Genomic DNA, 26,814 nt, shown 5'->3' with positions numbered 1-26,814 from the left:
AATTAAGGGGTAACAGAGTATTCAGTACAGGCAATGTCACTGTACGGATTCTCCAGCCCTCAAGGAGGACGCACCCCCTTAGTCAAGTGGAATGGTGTCAGGATGTAACTGGTGCCAACTGACTTTCCTACCTCTTAGCCAAGATCAAAGGAAGAATTTCAGTGGTAATCCCTGTAGTACTTTTTTAGAATTATTTCACCGGTAATCCCTGTAGTACTTTTTTAGGAATTACTTTTTCTTGGTAGCAGCTGAATGGCACAGCAGCTATTGAGGTGACAGTTCAGGAGTCAGGAAGACCTGAGTTCAATTGTCTGAAAGTGTCTGAAGTCACTAGCTGAGTGACTCTGGGGAAGTCACTTAACTTCTGTTTGCATCAGTTTCCTCATCTGTAAAATGGGAATAATAATAGCATCTACCTCCCAGAATCAAATGAGATAATTGTAAAATGTTAAACATAGTGCCAGGTACACATTAAAACACTATCTAAATGTTAGGTACAATACTACTAAGAATTATAGATATCAGATCCTGAATGGCCTTGTGATATGAAAATTGGGAAAAAAGTGAAATAGCCCCAGGAAAACCAACTAATTGTGAATATAGCCACTTTGTGAAATTGCCCCTCTCAAAGTCTAAATCAAGACCTCTAGCCTTCTGTGATATGCTGGGGCAGACTCTTAAGACAGATACTTATAAGAACTGCTTTCTGTTCCATTAATCTTTAGCATTATCCTGGAAGAGAAGCCTAAACATGAAGTGCCTGCTCCCCAGAATTTCTTCCATTAGTCCCCCTTTCTCCATCCAAAACTTTCACTTTGGTTTAGGCACTGGTAACCTCACCTGAATTGTTGCAGTACCTTCCTAATTGCTTCTTTTGCTTCTAGCCTCCACTCTCCAGTCCATCCTCCGCATAACTGCAAAATTGCTTCTAAAACATAAACTTTATTCCTTAATGTAGAACTCAGCAGTGGTTCTCATTTTCTACTAAAATGGAATACAGACTTTACTTTTTTGTGTTAAGTCTCCCTGAAGTATGTCTTCTATCTTCATTTCTGGTTTTATTTCGTATTTTCTCTTTGATGCATCTCTGTGCAGGTGGCCTGCTAAAATGCACTCCCTCTTCACTTCTAACTGGCTTTCTTCACAGTGTAACTCAGGTGCCACCTACAGTGAGTCCTTTTCTGTTTTCTCCCTTCAAATCCAGTTGTTAAAATTCAGTGTTTAAAATTTTGTATGTATTTGTGTGTGTCACAACCTCCTGCAGGATATAAGCTCCTTGAGAGCAGGATCATTTAGTTCTTATCTTTTTATCCCCCAGCTCTTAGTATATTTACCTTCTATGTGGGAGGCATTTACACTAGGTTTTAAAGGAGGTTGTGAGATGGTATGATAGATGAGCCACTATTCTTACTCTCTAGAAACTGATCTTGTAGGAAGATAGGAAAGGTTAAAAATAGCAATAATACACATTAGGATACAGGACAGGTGCAAAGCACTATCCTTGTTGTTGTAGCTTAGTGTCCATGATAGGATTGGCATAAGGTTGTTCTTCAGACTCCAATGTATTATGGAGTAAAAACTGTAAAATCAGTCTTCAAATTCAGCAGTAATCCCATTAGCCTTACTCCTGAGAAAAATCCTTGGATATAACTGAGAAAATACTGAGTCCAAAATAGATTGAGGTGAGTAACTATATGAATTCTAAAGGCTAAATAAATACAAGTCAGTAAAATAGTCATTTCCAGAAATGATAATTGGAATCACAACCACTGGATTTTTAGACCTTTAGATAGGTTAAATAGGGACATATGTTAGGTCCTATACTTGAATTAAAACCTAAATTGAATTTTTAAAATTGAATTTATTTTTAAAATCATCAGTAAAAAGTATCTAAAAGAAACTTGTCTAAGTAGCAATTACTATTTCAAAACCCTGGGGATAGTATTGACTACATGCTCCCCAAGAAGGGAGATCTTAAATTACCTTAAAAGTAGTATATCTAGAACAAAGTGGTGATCCTGTTGTTTTCAGCTGATTTTGGTCCTTGTCAGGAATGGTGCATTCTATTCTGGGGCCATGTTTTACAAGTGTCATTGGTAAATGGATATGACAACCAAGTGGAGGACGACTAGGTTAGTAAGGATACTGGAAATGATAAATATGAAGATCAGTCTAAAGTACTAAGATTATTAACCAGAAGAAAAGAATTTGTTTAAAAAAAAAAAAAAAAGGCATAGATTTACCCCAGATGGTAAAAAAGATTTCTCTTTACTCTGCCCATTGTTTTCCTGCTACATTGTACTTTTGATTTCCCCATTCTACATACTTACCTGCTTATTCTAACTCATTACTTACCTTTTTTTAGTCTCTTATTGAGCCTCAAGTATCATATTGACTCCCGTAAAAAAAAAAAAAAAAAAACTATTCAAGTTAAAATTTAAAAAAAAAAAAAAAGACATTGGATTAAAATGAATTTAATCTTTAAATAAAATCAGTGGTTAGACATTTTGGGAACTAATTGTGGCTCATTATAAAAACATTGATAGTAATTAAAGCTATTATACTTTTGATCCTTGCTGCAAGAGGTAGTTCTTATATTTTACACATAACAACCTGGAACAAAAAGATAATGGCTTGTTAAGAGTCACAGTGTCTTAAACAGGATTTGAACCCAGCTTTCTTACCTTCTCTTAATAAATAATTAAATCACCGTTTTTTTATTGGCTCATGCTATAGTCATAATCTAAATTAATTACATTTTAAAATAGCAAATAACTTCTCTATAGCAAAGCTGCTTGATAACTGGTGAGGTGCTCACTGCAAATATCTGCATCTTTCCCACCTCAAACTATCATTAGTCCTTTTCTTGGCTTCAGTTGACCTTAAAGGCCTTCAGATTTAATCTGAGCTATCCATAGGCCATGACAGACCTTGCTAGTCCAGAAAAATAATATGTATAGGCCTGACTTCAAACTGTACATCCCACCTGGTAATTTGGCTACAGATTTTTTTCTGCCATAGCATTTCTCAATAAACTACTCAGTTATAGAGAGGTTGTGATTTGTAAACAGTATTTTTAGCAACAAAGATAGATTATAAGTGCTTCCATTACTTTCCTCTGATAAACATGAGCTCTGTGTGAAATGCTTTTTTGTTCTTCCTGTTCTTTTTTCTGTCGGCTGATCCCAGAGCTAGATGTCTTCCTTCTTTCCTGGTTTTATTCTTTCACCCACCCTCTGTATCTCTGCCTCAAGAGGATCAGATAAGTTTAATCATTTGTGGAGTCAAGATTTGTTATTGTATTGACTAAATTCTAACTGCTTTTTTTTGACAGTCTTTTAGATTTTTGTTTTTGTTTGCATCCTTGTAAATTTTGTATGTATTCTTTACGTTTTACCTATGTTACTTCACAAATTCTTATCACTTCTATTCATTTATAGTTGTTGTTTCCTTTGGCCACTGAGCCTGGAATCAGAAAGACCTGAGTTCAAGTTTGACCTCAGACACTTAGTAGTTGTGTGACCCTGGACAAGATACAACCTCTTGGCAAACCACTCCAGAATTTTTGCCAAAAAAATTGCCCAGGACAGTATCAGTGGGCTGTGATCCATGGAGTCACAGTGAGACATGCCTGCATAACAATTTTGTACTACATTTATTTGCCATAACCATTCCCCAATCTGCATATATAACTTTTTAAGTTTTTCTTGCTACAAATACTTTGGAATCTGTGATCCTATTCTCTATTTTTGTCTTCCTTGTGGTATATGCCAAATTGTGACATTTCTGGGTCAAAGGATATGTTTCTGTATAGCTGTAACCCTGCCAGAAGCCAGTATTTCAGTCTTTTGCTAATTTGATGGATATAAGGTAAAATCTGAGCATTACTTTTTAAAATAACTTTTTATTTTCAAAATACATGCAAAGATAATTTTCAACGTTCACCCTTGCAAAACCATGTGTTCCAAATTTCTTTCCTTCATTCAATTCTTCTATACATATTTCTACTTTTATTTTCAGCATTACTTTTAATTGCATTTCTCATATTTCTTGGAACATTTGAGAGGTTGTCAATAATCTGCATTTCTTTTGAAAGTTGTTTATTCATATACTTTGACCACATATCAGAATTACTTGTATATACATATATGTACCTCAATTTCCTATGTGCCTTGGATATCAGAACTTGAATTAGAGATATTTGATATAAAAAATTTTTCCAGTTGACAATTTTCTAGTTTGATTTCCTCGCATAAAGGCATTTTAATCTTATATAATCAAAATTGTGCATTTTGTATTTTTGTGTTTTCTGCTTCTTTGGTGATAAATTTTCCTCAAAACTTTAATTCTAAAGGTGTCTTTTAGGCAGCAAACTAGTGTAGTGATTAGTGCATTGTAAGTCAAGAAAACTCAAGACACTCGGCCAATGGCCCTGAGCAGGTTACTTAACTTTTGTCTGCCTCAGTTTCCTTTTGTATAAAATGGCAAAAATAATAATGCCTACCTTCTGTGGATTGTTGGAAGGGTAAGACAAGATAATACTCGTGAAGTACGTTGTATACCTTAAAGGGATATGTGATATATAAATAATAGTTACTATCCTGGATGGTGTGTGTGTGTGTGTGTGTGTGTGTGTGTGTGTGAGATGAACTTTTCATTTATATGCATTTGATGATTATATGGGTTTCAGATTAGTTCTTCAGACACCTAGTTTCATATTGAGCATTAAACACTGAAGGATACAGTGCCTGAGTTTTTATTCCCAGTCTCTTCTCAGCCATTGTGGGCCTTCCTCTGCTGACGTATTCATCATCCCTCTCCTTCCAGAGTTAGTGCTGTACTATGAAGTTTACTTGGTTCCCCTTGCATTTGCCAACTACTCTCCATTCCAGCAGAGGCTGGGATTGTTTACTCATCATATGGTACCTTCAGCTTTTGCATCACAGGAGCTAGCCTGATTGTTCCTTGGGAAGTATATTATTATCATATATCAATTTCTCATTTGGAAAAGAAAGATGAACTTCATGGCTGATCCCTTCCAGTTCTAAATCAGTGATGATCAGTGATTAGAAAAAACTGTTTGCATTCATTGCCTCTGCTTTTTCAGCCCTTTGTAATTTGACTTCTTTGAAATTGCTAGACATCTGTTTATTGCTATGTCCAGTGGCACTGTCTTCATCCTTCTTGAGTTCTCTACAATATCTGACATTGATCAACCCTGTTATTTTGAATACTTTTTCCCATCCTGAATTTTTGTGACATTTGTCATAGTTTTCCTCCTATGAATGAGTGAATAAAAAATATTAAGCCTTTATTTTTCCAGTATTATGTTAAGCTCTAAAACTACGGATACAAAACCAGAGCTAGTCCTTGCCCTCAGGTAAGCAACAAATATTGAGCAATAGTGGATAAGAAGGAACACTTTGAGATCAGTGATAAGGGTGATGAGTAGAATAATAGCATAATCAATCAATGGATTGATAAACCTTATCCTGGAGCACTGGCAGAGTTAATTTGATCAGGTCACCAAACTCGGAGTGGGGGCTAGTAGGAGGGGTAAAGGGATGGCTATGTTTGAGTGAGGAAATTGAATCATGACTAGGCTTTCTTCAGCTAATATTCTGAGAGAAGCAATCACTGATCAGGAGAGTGAAGTACAATGGTGGAATCTTCTTTTGTGTGAGCAACTATGTAAGTTTGCAAAGAGATGATAGGAAAAGAAAAGAGTTCCTTCTTGGTCTCTTTTGTAGGTTCATTATCCCCACCTTCCATGTGGAGATGTACCCCAGAGTTTGACACAGGGCCCTAAACTCTAAGTGAACTCATTCCCATAGGTTCAGCCCTTCATCTTCCTTCAGATACTCCTAAATATGCACATCCAGTCTTCTGATTTCTCCTGAGCTTTAGTCCTTTAGGGAGTTTCTTAAATTCATCATGTCCAAAACTAACCAATTTCTTCCACTTACTCAACTTCATGAATTAGGGAGATATCCTTGACTCTTGCATCTTTTTCTAATTCTTTTCCCCCACCTATACCCATCAAATCAGTTTGTCAAGTCTTATGCTAAAAGAGAAACTAAAATCTTGCATTCACTGTTTGTTGAGTGTTTATTTTTTTAAAACTTCTGTTTGTGTTCGAATGGACCCGGGTCTTTTAATTGAATAGAAATGCCTGCTTTTATTCCCACCCAGAACCCGTTTCTTTCTCTTCAGTAAGACTTTGTCTTGCAGTTCCATCATTCTTTTTAAAATGTTCTATCAGCTTTAACTGACAAGATAAACAAGAACAAAGATTTTTTGCCCTTTAAGTCCACAATTATTTTGAGATGACAGATATGTTACCTGTCTTGCTCTTCCCCTCTTTCTAGTCACACCACAACTACTGTAGGTAAGACCTTTATCTTACTCTTGAACTGTTGCTGTAGTCTCCTGATTCATTTTCCTGTCTCCATTCCACTAGGCTCCTAGATTGATATTTCTTTCTAAAGCATAGGTCTGCCCATGTTACTAATAGGAAGCTGCTGTGGCAAGAGCAAACTGAAAAACAGTGGAAGGAACATGTAAAGAGTTTGCTGTTAGGAGTTTAAAGCACTTCTGTGCAGGTTTTCTATTTCCCTCTGTTCTAGAAGTACAAAGATAAAATGAAGAACAGCATATGCCGACTCCTGGGCTTGGCATTTAAAGACTCCTTCCCCATCCAACTCCAGCTTGTTTCCAGACTGAGAACTCCTCACTCCCCCCTCCATGCGTTCTGCATCCCCCATGCACAGCGTGCCATCTCCTTCCGCAACGTCTTTGTCCGAGCTGTCCCCGTGCCTGTAATCCTGTCCGTCCTCACCTTCCGTATTCTAAGGCTCTTTGCAAGTTCTGTATTTTTCAAGAGGTCACTCCTGATTCCCCCACCTCTCCCCAACACTGAGAATGTATATACTGTATGTATCTGTGAGCATGTTGCATTCCCCAAGCAAAGTGTAAGCTCTTTGAGAGCAGGAATTGTCCTCAGCATAATGCCTGGTACTTAGTGCTTGATGCTTGTTGACTGAATGATGTATTTCAGCTCCTTCATTTTTCAGATGAGGAATCATACACGGAAAGAGTGACTTGGACACAGTTACTTACCTGGCAGAGCTAGGATTTGAGCCCAGGTTCTCAGATGCCAAATCCAGTCCTGTTTCCAGTCCTGTTTTCATCTTACCAGTTTCTTGGAGCTGTGCAAAAGTGGAAGATGCTATCTGAGGGGCTAGTGTGTGGAGGACATCGAGCAAAGGGGCTGGATGGCCACTTTTCAATGGTAGAAAGAGAAGTGAAGGGAAAGTCCTTCCAGGCCTGAGATTCTAAGATTTATTGAAAATAGTACTGGGCCATACAGAGAGCCAAAATTGTCTTTGAGTGTTTAAAAACAAGAATTGTATTTCTATTCCAAACATTTACATTGATATTTGTCTAATTCTTTTCTCTTCCCTCAGGATTTTCTACCCCAGTCACAACCCCCAGCAGTGTCAGCGCACAAGAATTTTATGGCCAAGTGTTCACAATCCCCTCAGCAGCCTCATGTGACTTGGCCTCCCAATCAGCTCTTACTTTCTGTTTTTTTATGCTTCTCTTCTTAAACTTCTCCACCCTTTGCCTTTTGTTCTTGTTCTTGTTTTGTTTTGTTTTGTTTTGTTTTTGTCATTGCACACCTTTGCCTGCCAGCTCAGGTTCTGTTTTTGATTTCTCCTCATCTCAAATACCATCATGTTGAACCCAATAAAGAACAAATAAAGAAAGTAAAACAAAAATTGTATTGGATTAAAAAAATACTTTGAACCATAAAATGTTAAGAGCAGGAGATGACCTTAATTCATCTCCCTCAGCTCATTCACTTGTGATTTTCTTAAGGTTTACAAAGTAAGTGTTCATAGAAAAAGCTCAAGGCCTGTGATTCTCTGGCCACACTATCTCCTATAGGTCAAGTTTAGTTTTGCAGGTTATGGTATGAGATCTGTTAAAGGCCATGCGTGTTATTTGTAGATATATACAAATGACTGTGTAGTTATACTTACATATGTGTATGTATATATACGTATATATTTACATGTTTTGTGTGTGTTTTTTATTTATATAAATGTATTATATAGATTTACTTCTATATATAGATATATATGTATGTGTGTATATACACACATACACACACACTGAATCTGTGATTTTATTGGTATAGAAGACTTCCAGGTAGGAAACTTACTGCCAATACAGACTTACTCGGTCTCCAACAGCTTTGGCTTAGAATTAGCTCGGGGGCATTAAGGAGTCAGGGAGTTGGGCAGTGCCCTCTAGGTAGTATGTGCCAGAGGTGAAGCTCTAGCTAAGCCTTCCTGACCAAAGCCAGCTCTCTTAACCACTAATCACTGTTGCTTCATATAAATGAATCAATTCCCTTAAGTTTACCATTAGCTTTTGGCTTAAAACACAGATTCCTGAAGTATCTGGGACCACTTCCTGCCATCAGAAGAACATACTTGTGTCCCCTGTTCCCCATGACATGGTGTCCTGGGAATGGCATCAGTGCTGGTAGCCAAAGCCAATGCAAATGTAGAGACTCTTGGACTTTGGCTAAAGAACCTATTGCAAGGTCCTATTTTGTGCTTGAGCATTTTATTTACTCTTACACAAGAAGCTCTCAGCACAGGGGCTTTGTCCTTTGGCACAAAGCAGACTGAGGTAATTACTGCATGGGTTTTCCTGATACTGGAGGGAAAGGGCTCGAGAGAAAAGCTCTTCTAGCAGACCTTTATGGATACAACCATTTCATCTATGTCCTGTCTCCTTTGACACTCCCCTTTCCCCCAATCCCAACAAATTGAGAAAATGTCTGTGATATACATCTTTTTACATTCAATAGGTAATATCCTTGATAAAAAAAATCCTGTGATTTTTTTTCTGGAAATTTGGATTTGTTCTGGAAACTAACTATTAAAAATTATTTCAGGGGTAGAGAATTCTTGCATTTAGGAAGAAGGAAAAGGAATAAGGATTTTCATAGCACCTACTATGCCAGGCACTGTTCTAAGCACTTTTTATCAATATTAAATCATTTTATCTGCTGTTACTCAAAGGAATTGAGATTGGCATCTCATATAACAAACATTATACCTTCAGTCAAGGTTCATAGAGACTGGACTCTCAGGGTAAGAAAGTGCCCCTCTTCACTACCATTCCCTTCTTATCTCTACAACACAGACTACTGAACAGAATTATTTTTAAAAACATTTTAGAGCTGAGAGGGACATTAAAGTCATCTCTACCACTCCCTCACCCCAATAATTTTGCAGACAAGTCCCAGACAAAATTTTTTGCATCAGTATTATTCTGATGTTTTTGGCTTGCTCAGCTTCTCAGCATTGTTTGCTCCAGCCTCCAACTGTCCCTGTGCCTGGCCACTGCTCCTCCTTTCACCTCTCCATTCCCTTCCAACCTGTAAAACTTTACTTCTGAATCCATAGAACAGGAAAAAATTGAGTATGGTTAATTGGCTAAAGATACAAAACAGACTTGGCAAACCCTTATCCTTCACATTTTTCTAACACTAATCTGATGAGAAGAAATTTGATTTTGTAATCACAAGACTAGGTATGAATCCTTGTTCTCCTTATTAGCTGGGGAAATCACATAACTATTTCATTCTCCGTTTACAAAGTGGGGGCTAAGACCTGTGCTGCCTACTTCACACTGATGCTATGAGGATCAGATGAGGCAGTGTTTGCAAATGTCTTTTCTTTTATTAGGTAGTTCTTTAACCAATCCCCTTCAAGATGATCCTCTTGCTGCCCCCTGACTTTATAAATTGTACTTTCCTCATATTACTTCTCCCCAGTTAAATTCAGTACAATCACAAATACATAAAAGCTGAAAAAAAATTTCCAGAGGAATGTCTTTTATGTGCCCTTGACTTTTCCAGGCATAAGATATCTCTTGAATTCAGTTACTTAGAAGAGCATTTCCTGTATTTTGTTTCAGTCATGGCCAATTTTTTATGATTCCATTCGGGGGTTTTTTCAGCAATGATACTGGAGTTTTCTATTTCCTTTTCCCACTCATATTACAGATGAGGAAATTGAGGAAAACAGGATTAAATAACTTGTCCAGAATCAGTCACCTACTAGTGTCTGAAACCAGATTTGAACTCTGGTCTTCCTGATTCCAGACCTGGCACTCTGTCCTTTGTGCCACCTGGTTGCCACTGTTATTTAATATATAGTAAAGACTACTTTAATCAATTGATCTCAGGAATCAATGATTTACGAAAAGATGGACAGAGAGCAGAAAGGGTCCTATTGGTCATCACTCCACCACTACCTCTTCAACACACAGGCTTATGGAATGCATAGTTAAATAGCTATTAATAGGATTGCTGGTGTCTTAATTTTTAAAGAATGATTCATGTAAATACAGATTTTTCAGTATGTGTTTTAAATAGTTATGAACATCATTTTGGACTATCTATGAACAAACTATCAGTAGCCCTTATTTGATATACATTGTCATGACTTATTTCCCTAATGACCCCAGGTCCAAAAAGAACTGGAAATTTCTCAAAAGAAAGTACTGAAAGCTGAAGATTTATCATCTAAAACCAGGTGATAATAGCCTGCCCTCAAACTTGAGCACAGATATGAGACCAACATATTTCCACTTATTTTCCAAGTACTTTGGGTACTTTTTATCTCTTAGTGATGAAATAACCCCTTGTTCATTTATATAAGCTTTACACAGTCCTGTATGTATACCAGCTTATTCCACCATTGAAGCCAGACCATGGGCAATCGGGAGGTTGTGAAAATAAAGTCTAGTTCTTATCATTTCTAAGAACAAATGTTCCAGCATTTTCTTCTGATTTCTTTACCTCACTCCTAGCTCCCATAAAGCAGCAGATGAAATATTTTTCTAGCTTCAATGAGCATATCTTAATCTCTTTCAACCTTTGATGAGTCTCCTTAATTCTTTTCCATTTCTTAAAATTTCTCTTTACTCTTTTTCACTCTGTTCTCCCTTAGCAACATCATTTATTTCTGCAATTCCAATTTCTTAAGTACAAAAAGTGGTTCATTTCTGTCTCTGTTAATGCACATTGGTCTACATTCTGCCAGTACATTTGATCCTGTTTCCTTTTTTCAAGACCTTATATTACGCCTGTCACCCTGATCCCCCAGTGCATCTTCAGTCACACCCCCACTGCTATCAACTTTTAATAGTTGAGTTTCTACCAATATTCTGACATAATCATCAAATCCAATGACTTTCAGTTTCCACCATTTGCTCTTTTTGGATTCTTTGATATAATTATTAACATTTATATAACATTTTACTTCTCATTCCCTCCTAATAAATATACTTCCCTTGATTTCAAAAACACTATTCTCCTAGATCTTCCATTTTCTTTTTATTTTTCCCCTCTTTTCTGTCTTCTTTGCTAATTTGTTTTCTTCCTGAATCCTTAGTGTAATCATCTACCTGACATTAACTCTATGCTCTTTAAGAGGGAGATTTTAAAATGTTTTTTTGTGGGTCATGGTCCCCATGGCAGTCTGATGCCTCTTGGTTTATGTGCATAAATAAAAAGATTGCAAAAGAAACCAATTAGGAAGTAACACAATTATTAAAGTTTGTTAAACCAAAACAATTCATGGATCTCAGGTTAAGAGTCCTGATTGGGCTTCTCATTTCCTTCCATGGCTTCAACTATGACCATTAAGCATATGGTGCTCATGATTATTATTATAAATTTATCACTCTTCAGCTTACCAGACCTGAATCTCCAAGTCCTTAAAAGAACATCCTTACTTGGATTCAGTTTGATTCACAAATATTTACTAAGCATTTGCTGTTCAAGTTTCATGGTACAGTGTATGAAAGAACACTGGGGTCAGAAGCTGAGTTCAAATTGTGGTTCTGCAAGTTCCTTAACCCGTTTATCTTTGGGTTAGTCATAGCACCTTATAGAGAATGTGGCATTTGAATTAAATCTTGTAGGAAGGTAGGGATTCCAAGAAGTAGAAGGTAAAGAGGGAAAAACATTTCAAACGCACCACGGTACAACGATCACAGAGTGGAGGGTTATGTGAGGAACCACAATCATCTGGAACACAAATGAGGGAAATGACATGAAACCATACTAGAAAGATGAGTGGGAGCCAGGTTACTTAGGGCATCCAATGACAAAGGAGATTGAAGGGTAGATTAGTAAGGAGAAAATTTCTAAACTCGGGATCCAGTTAGTTTAATATGATTTAGTGAGGGAAAAGGAGAATGGATCAATTGGGTGGCGAGAAGGGAACTGAAGGAAAGAGATGCAGGTAGAATTGAACAAGACTTTCTACCTGATGAAATATGGGGAATATAGGAGAGTCAGATGACTCTTGGGGTGCAAACCTGGTTTCTAGAAGGTTAGTGGTAACCACAGTAGAAATCAAGAACTTAGAAAGTGGGCTTCAAAGAAAAGAATAGGTTCTGTTTTGGAGTTTGAGATGCCCATGGGATAAGTAGGTAAGAGATTTCTAACCAACAGTTGGTCATAAGGGAGACTGCAATATGGGAGAAACATGAGAAATAAAGATGTAGATTTAGACTCTTCTACAGGATTAATGGTTGAATCTATGTGACTCCTGAATTTCCTCAGAAATTCTCACATTTTAAGAATGCCTTAGAACCCTGTAGTAGATACACTTAAACAAAGGGATGGGACCCAACTGTTGGTTCAGTGAAGAAGTCAGAATGAGAGGAAGACATCTAGGAGAATAATATCATGAATTCAGGGAGGAGAGAATATTGAAGGTGGTAGTCAGAAGTAAGGTGAGGATTGAGGACAAGTGGATTTGGCTAGTAAGATCTTTAGTAAGCTTGAAGAAAACAGTTTCAATAAAATGTTGAGATGGGAAGCGATATTGCAGGGATTTTAAAATAGAATGAGATGTGAGGAAATAGAAGACATAAGAATCCACACCTTTAAGTAGAAATTGAGCTTTGCTGGGAAGGAGAGATAGGCAGCAAGGTGATGCAGTGAATGGATCACTAGACCTGGATTCAGATAACTTAATAGTGAGGGGACCCTGGGCACATCACGTAACATCTTTTTGCCTCAGTTACATCATTTGTAAAATGAGGATAGTAGTGCCTGTCAGAATAAAATGAGATATTTATAAAGTACTTAGCACAGTGACTAGCACATAGTAGTAGTCACTATATAAATGTTAGCTCTTGTTAGGTATCTTGAGGGGACTGTAAAGTCAAGTGAACATTTTTTGTATTTGTAGGCATCAGGGAAGGAGCCAGTAGAGACTGAGAATTAAAGAAATGGTTGATCCAAAGCTTATTAACAGAGGAGAATTTATATACCATGCTACATTTTTCATAAGTAAAATTTGTTCCATTTGATTATTTCTGCCTATTCTTTCTTACCTAATATTCACTAAGTTACTTACAAGTCATATCAGTTCCAAAATTTGTACCTATCTTGCATGTATTCTAGCCCCACTTCCAATTATAGGTCCTTATTCCCATTGATAGGGATTATTGCAGTAAATCCATCTCCATTCTCCCCTCCCCTCCTTTTCCCCATCTTTTTTTCACACTACTGCCAGAATGAACTTTCTTATTAGCTGATTAGCTGATCTTATTAGCCCTCTACTTAAAAGTTTTAGAACAGGTTTAAACTTTTTCCACTTGCAACCCCTTTTCACCCAAAACATTTTTATGTGACCCTAGTTATATAGGTATGCAAATCAAACATTTACTGATAATGTCTAAATAAATTTATTTTAAAACTATACATATAATTATACCATTCATTAAAGAAGAAAGCAGATTTCTGTATTGAGATGGATGTGCTTGTTTATTTTTACATAAAGATTAAGTCTTAGTGGAATATTTAATACCTTTTACTGTTGCCAGATTTTTCACCATGCCCCGAATTCAGTTATATAACTCCATATGGACATATTGCCTATTGCCTACTTAAAAAGTGAACACTCAAAGTCCTCCAGAATTAGAGCCTTCCATGTTTTTCTAATACTGAAATCACACCCTCCATACACACTGTGCTTCAGTCAAGATGTACTACTCTGCCAATTCTGTCCTCTCCTTCCCCACATCTGTCCACATTACCTCCCTGACTATATCCAACCCCTGTAGCTGTATTTCCTATACCTGGGATGTCCTCTCACCAAAACACAGTTCAAAATTACCTCTTGGATGAAACCTTTTGTGATGACCTTCTAATCCAATCCAATAAGCATTTATCAATCATTTGTTATGTACAAGCCGCAGTGTTAGACCATCAGGTTAAAGAAAAAATTTGAAATAGTCTCTGCCCTTTAGTAGCTTGTCTTCTTCCTACTACAGCAAAATTGTGTTTGCTTTTGTCTAATAATATTTTTATAACACTTCTGAGTTTACAAAATACTTTACATATATTACCTTCTTCAGGTCTCACAATAGCCCGGTGCATTTATTCTATAACATGGCGTATTATTTGTATTATGTATATTTACTACATATATGTAATATATATTTACTTCTTAATATATATTACCTATATTTATATCTTATTTTTTTTTAAACCAGGTATTCTTAATCTTTTCTGTATCTTTGGCTCCTTTGGCAATCTGGTAAAGTCTAAATTTCTCAGAATAATTTTTTTAATGCATAAAATATAGGATTATAAATAAAACCAATTATATTGAAATATAGTTCACTGTATATTTTTTAAAATGAGTGAGTGGGCCTCATAAAGAATTCCTTTATTATATAATGCTGGTTTAATTAGGCTTAGTTTATCAGCATTTGGAACCCCTCCTACATACATTCACAGCTTTGCTCCCCTGTCACCTACCTTCCATAGCAGGCATTCAATAAGTGTCTGTTGAATATAAATGGATCAATTCCTTTCTGCTACATGTAACGAGAATCCCTTGCTTTCAAGACTCATTCAAAATCTTGGTTCTATGCCACTTGTTCATTTTTATCTTTTAATAATCTCCAATCCAGAATCTTAGTGTTAGAACTGAAAGTTTAGATACCATCTAATCAAATACACTTGTCATAGAGTTGAGGAAATTGAGAGACAGAAGGGAAGAGACCCTACTGGAAGAACTTTCTTACTGTCCCTTGCAAACTTTTTCTCTGATTACTCTAGACCATATTGGCCCTTCAGTGCTTATGTAGTGCTTTTAGAATCAAACCTATATCACCATACATTTCAATAGTAAATTACTGATTTTTCCTTAGTGTCCTTCCTAATTTCCCTTTAGTTCTTTACAGACATGATTCAGTTGTAACATCAAGAGATGAATTAAGAAACGTGGTGATTTCCTTTGGAGCAGGAACTTGATACACATTTATAAAATCACCTTCCTGCCCTAAGTGGGAGTAAGTTAAAATAAAGTGAAATCTGCAAAGATAAGAGTGAATTAAAATGCAGTAGATTAGGGGATATCCGGAGAGTTAGTGGTTCTGGGTTAGACCTCAAATACATGGCCTTTATGTGAGCTTTCTTACTGACATCGGATGTTTCTTTCTTCTCTAGTTCCCTTGGGAGAACTCCCTTCTACAGGTTTCCAGTCAGACCGGGAAATGGCACGGTGAACTCCAGCTATACTTAGGTGAGCTCCAAAGCCAGATAATGGCCACAGTGCTGGAGCCCGAGGACCAGGATCTCTGGGAGGAGGAGGGAATCTTAATGGTGAAGCTGGAAGATGATTCCACTTGGAGGCCCGATCCGGACGATGCTGTTCTCGAGACTTCTCAGAATTTCCGGAGATTCCGCTACCAAGAGGCGTCAGGGCCCCGGGAGGCCCTGAGCCGGCTCCGGGAGCTTTGCCATCAGTGGCTGAGGCCGGAAAGGAGGACAAAGGAGCAGATCCTGGACTTGCTGGTGCTGGAACAGTTTCTGACTGTTCTTCCTGGGGAACTGCAGAGCTGGGTGCGGGGGCAACGGCCAGAAAGTGGCGAAGAGGCTGTGACACTGGTGGAGGGTTTGCAGAAACAGCCCAGGAGACCAAGGCGGTGGGTGAGGAGGGGGAGTCCTGAGCTGTGTGATTTGGAGGAGGAAAGCTTGATGGTGGGTTGGGGTCTGGGGGTGACACGGGCCTCATTTTTTCAGTTTATTGACTCTTAGGCATAATTTGGGTGCTGGGCCTGGGGCAGATGGTTGGTGTCTGTGAGAAGTTTTCAGTTGAGCTTAGCATCTGAAATGTTTGCCGGGGTCTGTCCTTAGAGCTATGGGGGTTTTGATGGCTACTGCCACCCACAGATACTGGCTTTGGTTTTCCCTTTTTCAGACACTGATTCTCAGTTTGCTGGGGGAGGAAAGTTCTGTCATTTCCTCAAGCGTGCCCCTATGTCCCCAATTACAAAACCCCCTTTCAGGTTGGTAAGGTATAAAGGCAGGTATGAGAGGGCTGCAGGCTGGGCAGGTGGAAGTGAGAGGGAGCCTAGGTGACTTGGGGAGAGCAGTGGGGGAGGTGGAGAACGTGGCTCCCCAGTGGAGTGTCCAGGCCTCTCCTGGCCCAGGACTTGCTCCTAGTAGCCCCTTTGCTGCTCCCCAGTGGAATGAGACTCTTCCTCCTTTCCTGTCTTGTGTCCCTAGGGGAGCTTTCCTGCAGGCAGCTCCTTGTAGGTTAAGCTCTGATTGCCCCCAGAATTTCCTCTGGGCCTGTGGTGACAGGAGATGGGGATTGTTCCCAGGTGACGGTCCATGTGCATGGCCAGGAAGTCCTCTCAGAGGAGACATCAAGTCTGGGAGAAGACCTGGAGTCCCCAGTGGAACGGCCGGAGCCTGCGCACACCCCATCCCTGGAGGAGTCCCATGAGGAGTCGCATGAGGAAGGGCCCCAGAGCCCAGATCTGAGTGGGGAAGAGCAGAGCCAGTGCCACGAAGAGGAAGCCCAGCCCCTACAGGAGAGCGGTGGGGAGCCTGAGAGTGAAGGGGCAAAGGGCTTCTTGGAACAGCAGAAGGGAGGGAAGAAAGGAAGGGTCTTGCAGCACCAAGAGCTGGTGTGAGCTCTGAGAGGGGATTGAGCCTTAGACTTTGGCAGTTGGAAGGAGGCACAATCTCAATTGGATTCCCTAAGCAGACCCCAAATGATGCAAATGTTCTTGCTATTCCTTGGCAGTATGTGAGTATATGTACCAGTGTTAAGTGGTAGGGTGGAGGCAAAGGATCTGAGCTTTTCTCAGTAGAGAGCTTCTTGAATTCCCCAGGGGGAGTGGGAGTGTTCTTTCATCACCCAGAGTAAAAAGGGATACCTGCTCTGATAGGAGGAAATCTAATCTTTCTTGGCTCTGGCTCCTTTCTTACCCTCAGGCCTTCCTGTCCCCCAGGACCATGTCCTTCCTGTGGAGGGAAACAATGGAGACCAGGAGATGGTTAACCTTCTTACAGCCATATCCCAGGTGAGCTGTGGTGGCCATCCCTAGGTACAGTGTTGCTGGTTTGGCAGCCCATTACTAATGGTGTTTGTTAGGCCCGGACCCTAATTCTGAATTGTGTCCCATTTGGAACAGACCTTCCCCACACACATACAAGAAATTGCCTGGGTTGTAAAACTGCCCACTTGGCCTTTCCTGAAACAAGGTGGCAAAGTGCATTAGAGTTGAGTTTTTGAATTTTTAGTCCTTAAAACCTTCCCCCCCCCCACACCCTTTACTGAAGTGAGAGAGCAAGAGGCTGGAGGAAGCTGATAAAAATACACTTTTTTTTTTAACTGACTGGAAAACTGCGTGGTTATAGAATCGGGTTTTTTTGTTTGTTTTTTAATGTTTTGGATTACTGGAAGGAATTGGGAGGACCTCTTAACTTCTATACGAGTTGGATCAAATGAAGTTATTCCATAATTAGTCAATTCTTTGCTTTCCCAATGAACTGCTCACTGTGATCAATCATTTAATACAATGCCCTGGCCCCACGGCAAAGAGGTGGTTTCACAAAAAATGGGAAATACGGTCCCTTCTTAGAGAAAACTTACTTTAGTTTTTGATGGGATTGAAATACATGAGAATAGCTTAATTTAGAAGAAATATTCTACTCTCAACTGCTACTGAGTCTTTACTTGCCTCCATTCCTAGAATGTACCCTATCTCTACCCATCTCTGCCCTCTCCATCTTTCAATCAAGATTTAACCCAAGTGTCACAATTTTTTCCATCTCCTCAATAACAACCCTACTTTTAATTAACTTATTAACTTTTCTCTTAGAATCTTTATAATGCTGTTTATTATTTTCATGCATATTTGTTTTACATTAAGAATAGGTATAATAGTTATCTTTTTTTTTTTTTTGTCTTCACTTCCTAGCCCAATACTTTTTACACGGTAGGTATTTTTAAATGTTTGTTTTGAAACAAATGAAAATAATAACAGATGAGTGTGTGGAGTGGGTTAATTTATAATGGCTTCACCAAGAAATTATGTTTTCAACCAAACTGTGATTGAAAAAAGGGAAAGAAACATGAATTAGTGAGAAGGAATGGAAAGATTGAAAAAAAGTATTCCATAAAGGAATGCAAGGCAGAACAAGCTCAGAATAGAACATAACAGAATCTAAGAATTGGAAGGGAGTTTAGAGTTCTTACAGAACAGCATTTCCTTCTATAACATCCCTGACGAAAGTCCCCTTAGAGAACTTTATTGAGGAGAACTTCACTGTTTCCTGAGCCAGCGGGTTCTACTTTGTTTTTGTATGGTCTCGTCACAAGTCATTTCAATATCATATTCATCTTCTGGATGTGATTTAGTTTGTCTTTCTCCTTAATGAAATGTGACACCCTAAATTGGTGTGAAAGGGACATGATGCAACAAAAGTCACTTCTCTGTTGGGGACCTTATGCCTTTTTTGATGTGACCTAATTCTGTTAGTGTTTTTGGCTGCTATGCCATGTTATACCTTTGGACTCTAATCTCTAGATATTTTTCAAGTCTCTTAATCAAGCCTCCCTTCTTCCATCCTATACTTGTGAAAATTGATTTATTTATCCTCTCTGTAGGACTTCACTTTTAAGCATATTGAATTTTATTTTACTAGATTTAGTTCATTGTTTTAGCCTGACCAGGTCTTTTTGGAGATTGACTCTATCTTTTGGTATGTTTGATGTACCAGATTTGTATTATCTGCAGATATACAGGTCCTAGAACCAATCTCTGTGATATGCCTTTAGAAAGTCCTTTCAAATTGACCTTAACCATTACTCTTTGGGGCTGGTGTCTATGATATCAAATAGGCTATATCTCTTTTGCTTTATACATAAGGATGGAAACCTATTATATATAGATTTCAGCAAAGCATTTGATAATGTCTCTGCTATTCCTCTGATCTATTGATCCATCAAATAGAAAATTAATTAAGATGATTGATTGAAATTAACTTAATTAAAATTAATAAGAAAATAAAAAGTTAATCTGTTACAACCTTATTATGATCAAGCCATACTGGCTTTTCACAATGGTTATTTTATTTTCTAATGCTAAAGGATAATTTTTTTTAAATGATCCAGAAATCAAATTCAAGTTATCTGGCCTATAGAATGACTATTATATTGTCTTTCCTGTTTTGAAAATGATTAATACTTTCCTCCAAATTTTTTTTACCTTTCACATTCTACATAATCTTTGAAAAATCACTGATGGTGACCCAGCAATTACTTATGTGTCAATTCCTTCAGTATAATGCAGTTTGCCTAACCTTGATGTTTTAAAATTAATGGAAAGCAACCAGATTGTCTCTTATTTACATTAGGTTTCTCTGTTAATCATTTTTGATTCTAAAGTAATTTTCATTGGCATTGAAGACTTATCAAAATGGGAGTAGTTTTAACTCTAATCTCTTATGCATCTTGAAAAATGTTTTGTCTATTTCTTCTTTGGTCTTTCTCTCTCTTTCAAAATAGCTAAATACTGTTTGTTTTCCTTAACTCTGATTATCAGCTTCAGCTTCTTCTAAACCTTACTATTCCTGACATTTTTATAGGCCTATGCTATTCTTATAATCTTATCCTTGTTTATTTTATGTGTATGGTTTTTTTTTTTAATAGGGTTATGTTATTCTGTTCTTATCCTTGTTTATTTTGTGTGTATGTTTGTGGTTTTTGTTTTTTTTTTTAATTTTAGCAAATGAATTCTTTTATTCATCTACTTCTTCCTTCTTAGACAAATTCCTTCTATCCTTTTTATCTTTATGTACATGTGAAAGAACACTGGCTTTGGATTCAGAGAACATGGGTGTAAATCTTAATTTCTGATGTTTACTACCTATGTGATTATAAGCAAGTCACTTACTTCCTTGGTCCTCAGTTTCCCCAAAAGTAAAGTGAAGGAATTGGACTAGATAGCCTCTGAGGTCCTATCTGACTCCAGATCTATGTTTTAATGATCCTGTAGCTTCATATTCTCTCTCTCTCTCAATCAATAAATATTTATTAGGCATCTACTATGTTCCAGACACGTTGCTAAAAAGTGCTGTAGATACAAAAAAGGGGGCAAAAAATGATCCCTGCCCTCACAGAGCTCACAAAGGAGGGAGACAACATGCAGATATATATACAAAGCAAGCTATATACAAGATAGATACTTCCTGTCTTCTTTTTACTAGTTTCTACTATAAATTTTAGGCTGTGGAATCCTACCTATCTTTTCTCTAGGCTGCTTGAGGTTCATTATTCCAAAATTTAGAGTGTGCCTGATTGAAAGAGACTCTTACCCAAAAATTAATTCTTTTTTAAAGTAGTATTTTATTTTTCCAATTGTATGTGAAGATAATTTTCAACATTCACCTTTGTAAAACCTTGTGATCCAAATTTTTCTCCCTCTCTTTCCTGCTTCCCAAAATAACAAGCAATCCAATATAGGCTAAACATACAATTCTTCTAAACATATTTCCATATGCATCATGCTATGTAAAAAAAAAAAAAAATTATATCAAAAGGGGAAAAAAGACACAAGAAAAGAAAAAAAATCCAAGCATATTAACAGCAACAGCAACAACAACAACAAAAAATGAAAAAACTCTGCTTTGATCCATATTCAGTCTTCATAGTTTGCTCTCTGGATGTGGATGGCATTCCATCCATTAAGATTCCTTAAATCACCTAATTGTTGAAAAGAGCCAAGTCCATCACAGTTGATCATTACATAATCTTGTTGCCATATACAATGTTCTCTTGGTTCTGTTCACTTCACTCAGCATCAGTTCTTTTCAGGCTATTCTAAAATCAGCCTGCTCATCATTTCATTAGAACAATAATATTCTATTACATTCATAAATATAACTTATTCAGCCATTTCCCAACTGAGAGCCATCCACTTGACAGAAATTAACAGCCAGTGCCACCTTTTGATTAGAATCAGTTCCAGGATAACAAGTATAACATATTTGCTTCTTCTATCTTTTGAATTCAATTATTATGGCAAGTTAAGAATTTGCCAACTCCTGCTTTTAGTAGATCATTTGAAATAAAGCTCCATCCTGTTGGGAAGCCCTCCTCCCCCTGATCCTACCTTTACAATAGCTGTCTCTGCCTCTCTTTCCAGAACCAAAGTATAGGCTTGTTCCTGAAGCATCAGTTACTAAGTGAAATTTCTTCTTGTTTCAGGGGCTCGCAACTTTTAAGGATGTGACTCTGTCCTTCTCCCAGGAGCAGTGGGGTGAACTGGATCCAACACAGAAAGAATTCTATGGAGAATATGTCTTACAGGAGGATTGTGGAATTGTAGTCTCACTAAGTAAGGGCACATTTCCCTTGATAGTTAGTTTGAAGGCATTTTTAATGCATATGCTCTCTCCCTTATTGGAAATTTCTAAGATCACAATAACGTCATCTAGTCTAATCCCTTCCTTTTATAGTTAAAAAAATTGAGGCCCAAAGAGGCTGACTTGCCCAAAGTTAAGCAGGTAGTAAATAGAACCAAAATCTGAACTCAGGTTCTTTGATCTAATTAGACATAGGTTTTTCTTATATCTATATAATATATATTTATTATATAATTATATATTAATATAATAATAATAATATATAATAATATATATATTTATCTGTATGTATAGGCATATTTCCATATAGATAGAAATATAGATATTACATATATATTATATTTCTATATAACATATACATAGACATTTGTCTAATTAGACATAGGTTTTCTTATTATATCCAACCCTACCAATGGAGTGGATTTGTGGCTAGAAGGGAGGTCGTTAGTCTCTCAGGCTAGAGTGAAGAGAGGATTGCTGGTATCCACTGCTTTCAAGATTGAAGAATAGTGTTGGAGGTGCTAAAGAGATCATCAGAAGGAGAAAGGGAGAATTGTGATGGGAGCAAAGTGGTGTCCATTTTCATGTTTATTATTTGGACATGACAATAGGCATGGGCAAAACTTGGAGAAGTTAAGTCACTGAAAAAGGAAAGCAGCCTCAGAAGTGATTTGTAATAGGAATGAAAAGGAGTACTTGAAAAAATCAAATAGAACATATGTAATACTTATATGGATAGCAAACTAGAGGGAATGAGGGTTTGACCTTATTACTCAATTGTTCCATAGTTACTTTACCAATGTCTGCCAAATCTTAGCTTTTTTCTAATGCCACATTAACCTGCTGAATCATCTTGAAATTCTTATTTCCTTTCCTTGAATAGCATTTCCAATCCCCAGACTAGATGAGGTCTCCCAGGTTGAAGAGGAAGAAGAATCTTGGGTCCCTGATTTGGAATATCCACCAGATCCTGAAGAAACAGAGATCCTGAGTTTTACCTATACAGGTAAGGAATAAGATGTTAAGTTTAGTGACCCTCTAGAAGTTACTCCAATATTTTCCCATTCCAGAGTAGGTCTGGCTCCTGTGTTCACTTAGCAGCTGATGTCTGTGGCTGAGTCTAAACAACCAAGATGAAACCCTCCTTCCTACCTAGTCTTTCCTTATGGAGGTTGGACATAAGGTAGCATTCTTTCTTGTTTCTGCTCTCCTGTCAATGGATCTCTCTACCAGTTTCTAGTCTGACTTCTCCATGATCTCTCCCTCCAGTTGTCATTTTGTTTTTTTTCCCATTGTGAGGAAAACATCACTGACTGTGTCTGATTCTCCATTTTTTCTTGTCATTATTTTCATAGGTGATAGGAGTGAGGATGAGGAAGAGTTTCTTGAACAAGAAGAACTCAATATTGAAGACCTGCAAAGAACTATTTTGGGAAGTCCAGAAATTCCCCAGAATATTGATTGGGAACTACTCTTTGAGGATGAGCCAAGTAGCCCTAGTGAAAGAATGAGTACGAGTTTTTCTCCAACACATAATTTCATGAGCCTTCAAGAAAACTTACAATTCCATCCATTATTAGGAAGATCTCATGAGTGTCCTGTGTGCAGGAAAAACTTCAGTTGCAACTCTCATCTTATTAGGCATCTCAGAACCCATACAGGAGAGAAGCCTTATAAATGTCCTGACTGTGGGAAAAGTTATACTCGTAGCTCACACCTTGTCAGACATCAGAAGATCCACAAGTTACAAGGACCATTTACATTTCCTCATAACAGGGACAGATTTGATGAACTCTCTCAGTCATTCCGACATGAGATAATCCCACAAACTGAGAAACCTTATAGATGTGAAACATGTGGGAAACACTTCCGCTGGACCTCAGACCTTGTCAGGCACCGTAGAACACATACAGGAGAGAAACCCTTCTTCTGTAGCATTTGTGGGAAAAGTTTTAGCCAGAAGTCTGTCCTCACAACGCACCAAAGAATCCACCTGGGAGGTAAACCCTATTTGTGTGGGGAATGTGGGGAGGACTTCAGTGACCACAGGCGTTATCTGGCTCACCGGAAAACCCATTCATCTGAGGAGCTCTACCTCTGTAACGAATGTGGCAAGTGTTTCAGCCACAGCGCAGCATTCGCCAAGCACCTACGAGGACATGCATCCGTGCGATCCTGCAGGTGCAATGAGTGTGGGAAAAGCTTTAGCCGGAGGGACCACCTTGTCAGGCACCAGAGGACACACACAGGCGAGAAGCCGTACACCTGCCCCACCTGTGGGAAAAGCTTCGGGAGAGGATACCACTTGATCAGGCATCAGAGGACCCACTCAGAAAAAACTCTCTTACAGGACTCCAGTATAGAGAGAGATGCACTCAGAAAAGACTCCCAAGCAGAGGACGAGCTGTGAGAAAAGCCACCCTCTCACCTTGAAACTGGGGCCTCTTAAAGGGAATCCCACTGGCCAGCCCAGACCTTGCCTCTCCTCCTTCTGCATTCTCGTGCAAATCCTCTCAATCTTCTTTGTTGCATTGAGGGGACATTTTTTTCCTACTCTGCTACCCAGTAGGGCTTCTCCACTGAGGGATTCTGTTTCCACCTCTTTGGGATAAGTTAGGAGAGTGAGAGAGAGCTAAGGAGATGTGGTTAAGACACCTTCCCAAGAGAGGCTGTGGTGTCTCTAAAGGTATTTTGGCTTTCTTGAGTAAAAAGTGACACAAATTGAGCCACAGGCTTTCTGGGCTTCTGCCTGGCAGTAAACAACCCTGACTAAGAGACAGGAGATATAGAGCCCTTTGACTTGGCCACAAATTCACTGGATAACCCTGGACAGACAGACCCCATGTTCTTTCTGTGATTCACTCACCACATCTCAAAAAAGAGAACACTGTTGATGCACTTTCCTTTGATGGTACAGGGTGGAATGGCAGAGAATTCTGTTCTTACCAAACAGCACTCAAGGCTTATTAATGGAGGCCCTTTATGGCTTCTCCCTTCCCACTTGCCAAGGTTGTAGTAAACAGTGCTGAGATGGGGCTGAGCAGAAGGTCTCCTACCAAAGATGGGGCCTCTCTTTCTGCTCAGGCTCTCTCTCTTGCTATTCATTCACACTCTTAGCTTCCTTCCTGTTCCACCAGGTTCTTCTGGTTCTGTCCCAGGAAATACTTCTACTACTCAAGGTGAGGCGGGGAAATAAGTAAGGCAATTGGGATTTAAATTAAAAGATGTAATTTTCCCATCCTTTCTCCTACCCCCTTTCTAGATTTTATGGGAATTCAAGAGTAGTAACAGTTTAGAACGGTATCATGATACTGCTGTCATCTTGAAGAGAATGTCATAATTCCATGGGAAATTCTACCAAGTGAAGAGCTAAGAGTGACCTTGCAAAATCAAGAAAAAGTTATCCCAGTCCATACAAGTTGGATGAGTTTCCTGCTGACACCTTGCTCTATCCATTTCTGCATAGTATATTGTATCTCATATCAGGAAAAGATTTCAGCCATTTTCCTCTTTCCTCAACTTCTCTAGCCAGCATCTGAGAACAAAGAGATCGTGTTAGGAGTGGTTGATTTTAATGCATTTGTGAGCTTTTTTTCCCTTTTATTTTGTGTTTAGCTCCATTCTTGTGTCAGTGACAAAACAATAGCAATCTTTCAGTGCTCCCAAGAACCCTTGTTGCCTGATGAGGGTTACCATGGAAATAAGGCAGGTTGCCATGGCAACTCAGAGACCCAACTTGGTCTGTCTAATGTGGGTGTGGTAGACAGGAGGAACTTTTTTCCTATCTTTGGAACACAAAGTCTGGGCATGAAAGCACAAAGGGGAAAAAGGTCCTTCTATTCAGTGCCTGACTTACTCTGTCCTACTGTGCCATCTGGTAGACTCTGTGCCCCAGCTGATATGGGTTGGTAATGCCAGCTTCTCCATCCAAATGAAACACCTCTGTACCTGCTTCCCCTTATAAAAGAACTTCCATTTCATTCATCTCCCAAGCCTCTGTTATGTGACTCCTTGCATTCTCTGAACTTCCCGGGACTTGTCATTTTTCTTCTCAGCATTGGTCTGTTCATAGGGGTCTGGAGCAGAAGCGATCTAAGTGTGAGCTTGCTCTAAAGAAGCTTTGAGTGAGCAAGGTACATCTTCATCCTTTTAAGGATCTCTCCCCATTCACAGGAGATACATTCTAAAGATCTCTGGGAATGAAGAAATCCCGATAATAAAGGTTTCTGAACAGATAACTGGCAAAACTGCTCCAAAATGGGACTGAAGGAAATGAAAATCTCTAATCTGAATCCATAAAATCAGAATTTGATAGTTGGACAGGGCCTTTATATATCATTAGCTACAATATTAGCATTTTCCATATGAGATAGCTGAGTGCCCAGCCCAGGTTAAACAGTGACACAAAGCAGAGCATAGAATAGAGCATTTTAAGAAATCATATACAAATTTCCACAGAAGTAGCCACAGAGGTAGCTGCAATAATAGGAGTTAAGTGTCATACTATTGTGATTCTGTATCCCCTACTTAGTGGTGGTGATTACAGAGAAGGTGGAGAGAATTTGTTGTATATTGGGACTTGGAAAAGAAAGGGTATCATAAGCATTTGAGTCTTTGTTTAGTGCTAATGAGGCAAAGGTACATCTCTGCTAAAGTACAAATCGGGTTGTAGAAGCTTTAAAAAACAAACACTCAAGATATAGTAAACCAAATCAATAGGATACAAAGTTATGTACATTGGCAGTATAAAAAAGTTTAGAGTGAAAAATAAGAACTTGAACAAAGTTGAGGACAACAGGAATTGAAACATAAAATCAGAACTATAAAAAAACCTCAAACATTGTTTAATCCAATTAAGTACCTAACAAAGTTATATCTTAAGTGAGCATCTATCCATTACCTGAAAACTTCCATTGAGAGGGAACTCATTGTGTTCCAAGAGAATAAGACAAGCCTAACCTCATCCATATAGTATCTCCAAAATAGTTGTATCACCAGTTTCCTTCAGACTAAATGTTTCCTATTCTTTCAATCAG

At 38.3% G+C, this 26,814-nt stretch overlaps 1 protein-coding gene across 3 annotated transcripts in view; it reads left to right on the top strand.

The window, feature by feature from the left end:
* ZNF202 (zinc finger protein 202) overlaps positions 1-25,770 on the top strand; it is a 29,617-nt gene extending 3,847 nt beyond the window's left edge. The window contains exons 2-7 of one of the 3 annotated variants that reach the window (XM_051985875.1): positions 15,563-16,045; positions 16,723-16,942; positions 17,342-17,430; positions 21,621-21,750; positions 22,662-22,784; positions 23,134-25,770. In XM_051985875.1, the coding sequence (XP_051841835.1) occupies positions 15,659-16,045; positions 16,723-16,942; positions 17,342-17,430; positions 21,621-21,750; positions 22,662-22,784; positions 23,134-24,188 (2,004 nt within the window). In that variant the 5' untranslated portion in view covers positions 15,563-15,658 and the 3' untranslated portion in view covers positions 24,189-25,770. Of the gene's footprint in view, positions 1-7,073; positions 7,782-15,562; positions 16,097-16,722; positions 16,943-17,341; positions 17,431-21,620; positions 21,751-22,661; positions 22,785-23,133 lie in introns of those variants that run through there. The other 2 variants (XM_051985874.1, XR_007951979.1) reach the window with 2 other exon arrangements.
* Positions 25,771-26,814: the final 1,044 nt, after the last annotated feature.

This window comes from Antechinus flavipes, chromosome 3 (assembly GCF_016432865.1).
Source record: "Antechinus flavipes isolate AdamAnt ecotype Samford, QLD, Australia chromosome 3, AdamAnt_v2, whole genome shotgun sequence".
In the NCBI taxonomy this organism is placed as follows: domain Eukaryota; kingdom Metazoa; phylum Chordata; class Mammalia; order Dasyuromorphia; family Dasyuridae; genus Antechinus; species Antechinus flavipes.
This window is presented reverse-complemented; position numbering and strand designations above follow the sequence as displayed.